The sequence below is a fragment of the Diabrotica undecimpunctata genome, chromosome 9, assembly GCF_040954645.1.
Source record: "Diabrotica undecimpunctata isolate CICGRU chromosome 9, icDiaUnde3, whole genome shotgun sequence".
Lineage (NCBI taxonomy): Eukaryota > Metazoa > Arthropoda > Insecta > Coleoptera > Chrysomelidae > Diabrotica > Diabrotica undecimpunctata.
Genome location: NC_092811.1, coordinates 63098841 through 63109096, shown reverse-complemented (window position 1 = coordinate 63109096; position 10256 = coordinate 63098841). Strand labels below are relative to the sequence as shown.

The following is a 10256-nucleotide window of genomic DNA, read 5'->3' as shown; positions in this document are numbered from 1 at the left end:
GTTTAAAATAGTCTGTACATAAAATTGGTATTTATTAAAGTTGGGTTAAAACAATTCAATATTTCAATCAGTACCTATCTTTCATATTTCAGCAATACAAGATATCTCGGAAGAAAACATTTAACTTCCTGGCGCCCAAGCATTCACTAGAGCAACTTTTAATTTTATCTGTTTATTTCTTGGTGGTTTCTTGTCATTAGTTCTTATATCTTACGGTCTCTGTAGGGCATGCAAATTGGCCGAATCCTTCTTTGAGTGTCAAGTGGTCATTCTCCTGCATAGTCGCTAGCCAACACTTAATTCTGTTATATTTTAAAATTCATATTTACTTCATAAAATTCATATTTATTTCTTTTACATAATTTATTTCTATCTAATCCCTTCCATCTTCCGTTATTCCCCATATTAGTTCATTGGTGTATCAAGGTGCATTTTAGAGTTCACCCTTTTGCTACACTGCACATTTTTGCCCCACATTCCTCATTTTTGTTACAAGTAGATAATTTAATAGTTTTCTTAGGCACCCAAGATTTAAATCCGTCCCAAGAATTTATCTTAAATTCCCATATCGTATCTCGAATTAAAGGAGAACCTAGAAATTTCTTAAACTATTCTAATAAAACCAATTGGACAGAAATTCGTCCAGCATTATTAACTAAATACGGAGACAGACGTTCCGAAGACATATTAGTAACACAACTATCCACCACCGTCCAAAAACATAGTGAATCCTACGACAATTATCATCAGAGAATAACTACAAATCTGAACGATTTACTCCAACACATCACCCTAAACGATAATCCCGCGACAGTCACTTTTAAAACTCCATACTTCAAAAACATTGCCCTCAAAACTTTCTGTACCGGAATCAACGAGCCTTATTGCGAATACTTATCGCATTTTGAATTAAATTCCCTAGAAGAAGCCCTTCAAAAGTGTATTGCCTACGATAACCACAAAAATCAACAACAATACATGAACTTCCTTAAGAGCCAACAAAACAAAAAGCCCCCAATCAAAAATAAACCCTATCAATCTTCGAATAATCAAGATCCACAAATTTCCAACCCACACACTCAAACTTCCAACCCACGCATTCAAATTATGTGAGACCTTCAACTCACAACACAGAGCCCAATTTTAACTTCACTCCACAACAGAACTATAATTTCCCTCAGAGACAAAATTTCAGTTCTCACGAACAAAATCAATCCTTCCAACGAAACAATGTTCCGAAAAACAACCAACAAAGACTAAATAAATATAAAGCTCCTCGACCCCAACCAAATTTTGCTACTCCAATGAGCGGTGTTCAAACTACCACAACCAGAAACCATCAGCCCATGACAATTACAACTAATAGAAGCCACAATTTTCACATAGACTCAAATGATACCCAATATTTCGAAAACGATTTCGAAAATTACGAATCCGAACAAGAGCCCGATTTGCATGATGAAAATCATCAGGATTTTCAAGCCATCCCGTTAGACGATCATCCACCCCCTGTATAAACCTACATAATATCGAAAGTTCCCCTGGGTTACCCTGCTTTATTACACCCAAAACACATCTACGCGTTTTAATCGATACCGGCGGTTCCCATTCAATTTTAAATCCGCGAGCTCTCAAACTATTTGATAAAAATCATATTTATCGAAAACCTTTTTCGCTAACGTCAATGAAAATTACTTCCAAGCACGACTTAAATATTAAGACGCCACTATTCCTAGAATATGGAATTCCACAAACATTCGACGTAAAAATTGCCGACTTTAGTCAATTCTTTGACCTCCTCCTTGGAACTTACGATCTGAAAAGATTCCACGCCACAATTAGCTACGCAACTCATACTTTAACCTTCGAGAATCCTCACGTTAGCATTCCATTTGAAACATTATACCAAAAAATTCCAGTAAGCGTTCATAATGGCGAAGTTCTATTGCGCGAAACACACTTTCAAGGTATCAAAATTCCCCATTCTATTCACGTTGCAAAAAACGGCTTTCTAGACACTTTCGACTTACCTATGCCTATGAAATTTAATAAGAGAATTGAAGTTGAGAACTTTTGTAATTATAATATAGCAAAAATTCCAACGACGCATTTTAACGAAAACAAAATCCGTACTTCGCACTTAAATAACGAAGAAAAATATAAAATTATAAGTCTTTGCAAAAAATTTAAAGACGTATTTTACGACGAAAATAAAAATTTAACTTTCACGTCAGCTGTTAGACACGAAATTAAAACTAAGGATGAAAATCCAATTTATGTAAAGGGATTTCGGCATCCCAAAGCAATGCAGGAAGAAATAAAAAAACAAATAAATAATTTATTAGATAATAAGATAATTCGACCGTCAATTTCACCGTACTCAGCTCCAGTTTGGATAGTACCAAAAAAAGCTGATGCCTCAGGTCAGAAAAAATTTAGATTAGTAATTGATTATAGGAAGCTCAATGATCATACTGAAAGTGATCGCTACCCACTTCCTCAGATAGATGAGATACTGGATAACTTAGGAAAAGCCAGTTATTTCACAACATTAGATTTAGCTCAAGGTTACCATCAGATTGAAGTTCATCCGGATTCTATTCGGAAAACAGCCTTTTCAGTTCCGCATGGTCACTTTGAATTTTTACGTATGCCCTTTGGTTTAAAGAATAGCCCAGCAACATTCGAAAGGTTAATGGACAATATTCTTAGGCCCTTTATTCATAAGTTTTGCTTCGTCTACATGGACGATGTCATTATTTTTTCCAAGTCACTGCAAGAACACTTAGTTCATATTGCGACTATTTTTGACACTTTTAGAAAAAATAATTTAAAAATTCAGTTAGACAAATCTGAGTTTCTCACGAAAGAAGTTTCTTTCTTAGGTCACGTAGTGACAACCGAAGGAATCAAACCTAACCCAGCAAAAATCGAAGCTATACAAAAATATCCTCTACCAAAAACAGTAAAAGAAATTAAATCATTTCTTGGTTTAATCGGTTACTACCGAAGATTCATACCCAACTTTGCAAAAATAACGTCCCCATTTTCGAGATGTACTCGAAAAGGAGCAACTATCGACCCCACAAATCCAAATTATTTAGAATGTTTTGCAAAATGCAAACAATTGTTAACTAATTCTCCAATCTTACAATATCCAGACTTCGAAAAGCCTTTTGTACTGACTACAGACGCCTCTAATATAGCTATAGGATCAGTATTATCTCAAAATAATCACCCTATTGCCTACTATTCTCGAACTCTAAATTCCGCAGAACGAAACTACTCCACTATTGAAAAAGAACTTTTAGCCATACTAGATTCTTGTAAACACTTCCGTATGTATTTATACAACCAAAAATTCACTGTAGAAACAGATCACAATCCTCTCGTATGGATCTACAAAATTAAAGACCCCACTTCTAGATTAGCCCGATGGAGACTTAAACTAGAAGAATATGATTTTGAAGTTAAATATAAAAAAGGCAAAGAGAATCAAGTTGCTGATGCTCTTAGCCGAGTCCAAATAAATGCCCTAAGTTCGAGTTCAGAATGTGCTGAACCCCCGAATTCAGAATGTGCTGAACCACCCGACAATTTCGACATAGACGATTTCCTTGCCGATTTTGACAACTTACAAAACAGTACTAACACACAACATACATCAGTTGAGAACCCTATCACTGGAATAGAGATTTCACCTGAACCAATTATTTTATCCTCAAACCAAATTATTTTTAAACCAGAGTCAAATAATTTTGAAATTAAATACAAAAGAATTTTTAACAAACACCGTTACACTGTCACTTTGACAAATAATTGGAAAACAGAAATAGCAAATACCTTCCAAAATATCCTTAGACCAAATCAAAAATTTGCAATAACAATCCCTCACGAATTTAGACCTTTTATCTGTAACTATTTTAAAGAAAAAATAAATTCCACAGTCAAAGCAATATTTTGCAATATACTACTTCAGGACATAGAAGAAGAAAACCAACAAATAGAATGCATAAAGAAATATCACGTAGAAAATCACAACGGAATAATTGAAACCTAAAAACATTTAAAACAAAAATTTTATTGGCCATCAATGCAGACAACTATTTCTAATTTTATCAATAAATGCGAAATTTGCCTAAAAAATAAATACGAACGACGCCCTTATAAACTTCCCCAATTAGGACCGTTGTTAGGTCAAAAACCTTTTGATATATTACATATCGATCTATTCCACTGCAATAAAAACCTGTATCTCACAATAATAGATTCTTTTTCCAAATACGGTCAATGCTATAAGCTCACCGACAAAACTTCCATTTCCATACTAAATAAATTAAGACACTACTTTTCGCACCACAATTACCCAAAAAAGATTGTATGCGACAGCGGCACCGAATTTAATTCCGCAGTCATTAAAGAATTCCTAAATATCCACAAAATCGAAATACATTTTACAACAGTAAACAATTCTTCCTCAAACTCTCCAGTAGAGCGCTTTCATTCAACTCTTATTGAAAAACTTAGGACCTTACAAGCCCAAAATCCAAATGATTCGTTAGATGACATTCTAACACACGCCATTCTTATTTACAACCAATCAATCCACAGTTCCACAGATTATTCCCCGTTCTCAATTCTGTACGGACCCTATGCAGAAGAAATACATTTCGACTTTGATCTTCCGATATACGAAACATATAATCAAAGACATAAAGAAGAACTCCAACCCTTTATTGCAGAACTATATAATAAACAAAAACAAAAAAGACAACAACTCTTAGATAGACAAAACGAAAATGCCGAAGATATTCCGGAAATAGACCTTACAAAATCCCTATATGTTTCTAAGAAAAAACATAAGTCCAAATTACAAGCCCCTTTCTCCACTATTCATCCAGAAACGCAAGACAAAACAAAAATAATCGGTAAAACAGATAAACAAAATTTAACAAGCACTCACCTTAAATATGTAAAACGAATACGAAAACATGTAGATAAACCTACTCAAGACCCAAATTTTTCACAGGACAATCCTCGCCCTGGTCCATCCACTCAATATTCAGGAGATTCCGAATAATGGTTACTATGCTGAAGAGATAGGCAAATCAAGAGAAATCTCCCACTATCACAGACATTTTCTTCACATTCCACTAGACAAATTATCCGACAGTATTGACGCTAGTCCGACAAGCTATTTCAAAGATCACTTCAAAAATGCACCTCTCTCGCTACTGTACTCCCAATACACCCACATACAAGAACAAACAAAAGACGATCTACACAAGATTACGCGAAAACAGAAACGCGGACTTTTTAATTTTCTAGGTACAGCCATCAAATACGTGACTGGAAATCCAGACGACTCTGACTTAGACTTGTTAAAATCACACATAATCTCTTTAGAAAATAAACAAAACGAAATCATAAAAAAATTTAATAACCAAATATCTTATGGAAACTCTTTTAACACGAGATTCGATAAACTTTTAGAAAAACTAAATTCTGATAATTCAATTCTCATATCTGCACTCAACAAATTATCAGCTGATTTTGACAGCTATATCATTCTACACAACGAGATAATAAATCTCCAAAATATAAACGAATTTCTAATGAAACTTATAAGAACCATTACTTTATCTGAACTTAATATCTCTAATATAGAATTATTCACTTTAAAGGAAATAATAGACCTTAAAGAGAACCTTCTCAAAATTTATCCCAGAAATTCAATTCCCAATAGTAATGAACACCCTTATGAACTTATAGAGTCAACAAAAACTTTAGTTTGTGTAACTTCAAATACAATGCTCATAATAATTAAAATCCCTATACTCCATGAAATTCCTTATACTACCTATAAAATCTATCCCATTCCAAACAAAGATCATGTTATGATTCTGCCACCTGCAAGCTACTATACAAATAATAAATGGTTCAACACTTGTATAGGACAAGGCGATAACATAGTTTGTTCCAACTATGTACAATCCAAATGTAACATACCCAATGTAGATAATTGCACAAAAACATTAATCACAGAGAACTTTTTCCAAGAAATCAGCAAAGTCATATTGCTAGGAATAGTTCACCCAATGAGAATCCAGCAGATAGAAATTAATTCAACCAGCCTCTTGACGACAGATGTACCAATAATGATTGAAGGTATCCAATTTAATAAAAAGACGTCTCAAGATATTTCCATTCCAAAAATTGTTCCAATAAAATTAATACCAAACCATGAGATGAAAATTGAAAAATTAACAATTCCAGAGACACATGGCCAAATTCAACCAATAGATACCATAGAAGTACTACCCCGATTATCCATAGGACTGAGCACCACTTCTGTTATAATATTTTTAACTATTTTAGCTTTCCTAATAATCTTCCTAATTAGGAAAAGAAAACGAATTTCCAAAATCCTATTTGGAGAAAAATTGCATCCTGCCCAGATCCAGATACTAGACGAGCTGATAGCCGAAGTAACCAAAACTTCGAGGACGAAGTCCCAACCAATGGAGGGAGGAGAAATGTAGCCATAAGCTCCCTTACTATTAAGAATCAGCAGATTCCGATATCCGACGTTATAAATAGGAAGAAATCAATATTTTTATTATTATTGTAATTATTATGTTTCAATAGTCAAGTTTAAATCATTAAATGTAGTAGTTTGTAGAATTTCTCAAAAATTGTAACTTATTTTCGAAATAAAGAGTTTTTTTTGGGAATATCGACGTTGAAGAAACATTTCTATATACTCAATTACATATTCAAATACGCAAAACCAAAAACGTCTTCCGCACGACAACTACCTCACTTACTAGCACTAGCACTCGCGGTTGTACCTTATCCGGATCGTGTTTGTTGCTGTGAGTCTTAGGCGGTATGATCCTTTTCCTTTCAAATTTGGTGGCAGCAGTGATTTGAGAGGCATGGACACTTTTACTGATGTTATGGGGTTATTCAATTGTGTTACCCCCATATGTGCCTCTATTTGAATTTTCTTTTGGGGTGGCTATAATATATTCGCACTCGCGGCCTGGAGTGAGTGGTAGTGCAAAACTGTCCGATAACGGGCTCATTATTTCTGGAATTTCCAAAATGTCTTCCATTTCGTGGAACGCATTGCTGTTTATTGTTTCGCAGTTCCTGCCTGGGGTCAGCGTGGTCTTCTGATAGGGCTGTTTTCCATACTGTTCCTGCAATACAGGCGTGTTGTATTGTAACTTGTGGTAAAAAGGGTGGTGGGGATGGTTAAGGTAGTGGTTGTGTTTGATTGGGATTATATGTTATCGTCGTGAGCCGGTTTTAAATCTTTAATGTGAACTTTGTTGACTGTTTTTCCCGTTGCGTCTTTCAACTGAAAAATTACTTTTGATAATACTTTGTGAATAGTATATGGACCGGAGAATTTAGGAGCTAATTTGGCGTTTAGTTGTTTGGCAGCGTTAGAAATGTTGTAAACCTTTCTCGATGTTCTTCACTTGTACGATGGTGAGATTATGTCGGATGGATTAGGCGCGTCTACTAACTTACTGGGTATGTCTAGTTCGTGGCCGAAATTTAAATAAGCTGGAGAGAATCCGGTGGAGTCGTGCTTTGCGGAGTTAATAGCAAAAGTCAGTTCTGGTATGTACGTGTCCCATTTCTTGTGATTGTTGTCGCAGAATTGGGCTATCATTGTCTTGATTACTCTGTTTGTTCTTTCGTCTGGGTTGTTCTGTGGTGAATATGGCGGTATCTCGTGTTTTTTTATGTTAAATTCTTTTAGTGAACTTCTGAATTCTCTGTTTTCGTACGAAGTTGCATTATCTGAGATGAGTTTGGTCGGACATCCGAATTTCATTATTTATTTTGTCTTTTAGAGCTTGACACACAACACTGGCTGTGGCTCGTCTTACTGGGACAATCTCTACCCATTTCGAAAAAGTGTCTTGAAAAACGATTGCGTAGATGTTGCCTTTGCTTGATCTTGGCAGTGGTCCAATCATGTCGGTGGGGACTGTATGCCATGGTCGTTCTGGGATTGAGGTTGAATACATTTTTCCGGGAGTTTGTTGTTGTGAGGGTTTGTATATTTGACAGCTGTGACAATTTCTGACTAACTTTGCTGTATCTCTAAACATGTTAGGCCAGTAGTATTTTCGTGCCAGTCTTGCAATTGTTTTGGCTATGCCTAAGTGTCCGGACGATGTCGTATCGTGGTTTTCGGATATTAGCTGTTTTTGCTTATTTGATGGAATACAGAGCTTCCACGGATTAGATAACTCTGTTTCTTTGTAGTCATATTTATCCCAGAAATGTCGGTATAGTTGACTGTCTTTTATCATATAATCTGGGAATCTTTGTGCGTTGTTTTTCACCTCCTCTATTTTCTTTTTGTACCAATCATTTTATAGTTCTCCAAGTGTAACAGTACTAATTGCGTCTACTGGTTCTCGGAAGAGTGTGTCAGCTAAATGATTCTGCGTTCCTTTGCGGTAGATGACGTCGAAATCGAACTGTTGTAAAGCCATGGCTCATCTGGCCAATCTTCCTGGCGGATTTTCTATTGATTGTAGATATTTTAAACTCTGGTGATCAGTTACGACTGAAAACTGATAGCCTTCCAAGTACGGACGCATTTTCTCTATTCCATATACGATGGCTACTAGTTCTTTTTCTGTTACACTGTAGTTTTCTCCGGATTTGATAAAGATCTGCTGGCGTAAGCTATGACTCGATCGTGTCCTTGTTCGTCTTTTTGGATCAGAGCTACTCCGAGACCGTAGTCTGACGCATCTGTTTGGAGAAAGAATCTGTTGGTAAAATCTGAACAAATCAGTACGGGAGCCTGTGTAAGTAATTTTTTATTTTCTCGAAAGCAATCGATTGTTCTGCGCCCCAATTCCACTTATATTTCTTTGTTAATAATTGTGTTACTGGTGCTATGATCGTAGAATAATCATGAAGAAAACGCTTGTACCAAAATGTGGTTCCCAGGAATTTCCTTAGTTGTTTTGATAGATTTTGGGGCTAGGTATTGGATGATGGCTTTAACCTTGTTTTCATCGGTTTTGATTCCTTTTTTATTGACTACGTGGTCGAGGTATACAATTTCGTCTTTGCAGAACTCTCATTTTTCTAAATTGATTCTTAGCTTTGCGTTTTGTATGATGTCGTCTAGGTAAGCGAACGCGTAGGGTTTCATTTCTGCTCCTATAACTGAATCTAATAGGCGTTGGAATGTGGCTGAAGCTGCGTGTAGTCCGAAAGGAAGGACTGAATTGAAATAAACCTTTCCCCGAAGCTATGAATGCTGTTAAAGGCTTGTTTTCTTCTGCTAGTGGTATTTGCCAATACCCGTTTTTCAGATCAAGTGTTGAAATGTATTTTGCGGCCTTTCATTTGTCTAGTATGTGATTGATATATGGAAGTGGATATGCGTCTTTCTCGGAGATTTCATTGATGCGTCTGAAATCTATGCAAAATCGATAACTGTCGTTTTTCTTCTTTACTAATACAATAGGTGAGCTATAGGTGAGTTCGGATGGATACAGGTAAAGGCGTCTAATGAAAGGAATGAATAATGGTTTTAGCAAGTGATTGAATGGATAAAGAATTATTGTACGCAGTGTGAAATCGACTGTTAGGAAATAATATATTATTTTAAGGGAATATTAGTGTAGAGAAAAATATTTATTTTTGGAAAGTAAGTACTTACGCAAGTACAAGTACAAGTATACAAGTACAGTACTTTTATTTTGAATTAAAGAGTACATTTAAATAAAGGTGTAAACATGTATTAAAATCCGAAAAAAAAACACTGAAAAATAATTACACTAAATACCACGATACACTTACACCGGTATGCTAACACGCAGAGAGAGCAAATGAATATTGAGTCTATTACTCTCACACTTTTACGTCACGGCGAAGCAACTTGAATATAATATAACATAATATATATTTGTTTATGAGTTTAATTGGCCTAAAATAAGATAAAGACAGCATTTAAATTATTAAGATTATTTAATATGATGCAATGCTAATTTAAATTGTATTAAGAGCTACATAAACATAATTCCACTAAACACATAATAAAAATAAATAAAAAATTAATAACTAAACGCGAACTGAAAAGACGGTTTTCGTCTAAAGCAAATGTGATAATTTTTGAGAATATTTAGTTTATAATATGAATAAAAAAAAGAAAACAAATGTATATCATCATATATCAATATTACAGATATTAAAATTTTACACATTTG

The 10256-nt window shown here is 35.0% G+C and overlaps 1 protein-coding gene across 1 annotated transcript; it reads right to left on the bottom strand.

The window, feature by feature from the left end:
* Positions 1–7486: 7486 nt before the first annotated feature.
* Positions 7487–7852, bottom strand: LOC140450969 (uncharacterized). The gene has a single exon (XM_072544670.1). It carries the CDS (start codon positions 7850–7852, stop codon positions 7487–7489), a length of 366 nt encoding a protein of 121 aa, XP_072400771.1.
* Between the last annotated feature and the right edge of the window lie 2404 nt (positions 7853–10256).

Bases quoted from the DNA above. Each gene is read 5' to 3' on its own strand.
- LOC140450969 (XM_072544670.1), bottom strand. From the start codon at position 7,852: ATGAAATTCGGATGTCCGACCAAACTCATCTCAGATAATGCAACTTCG.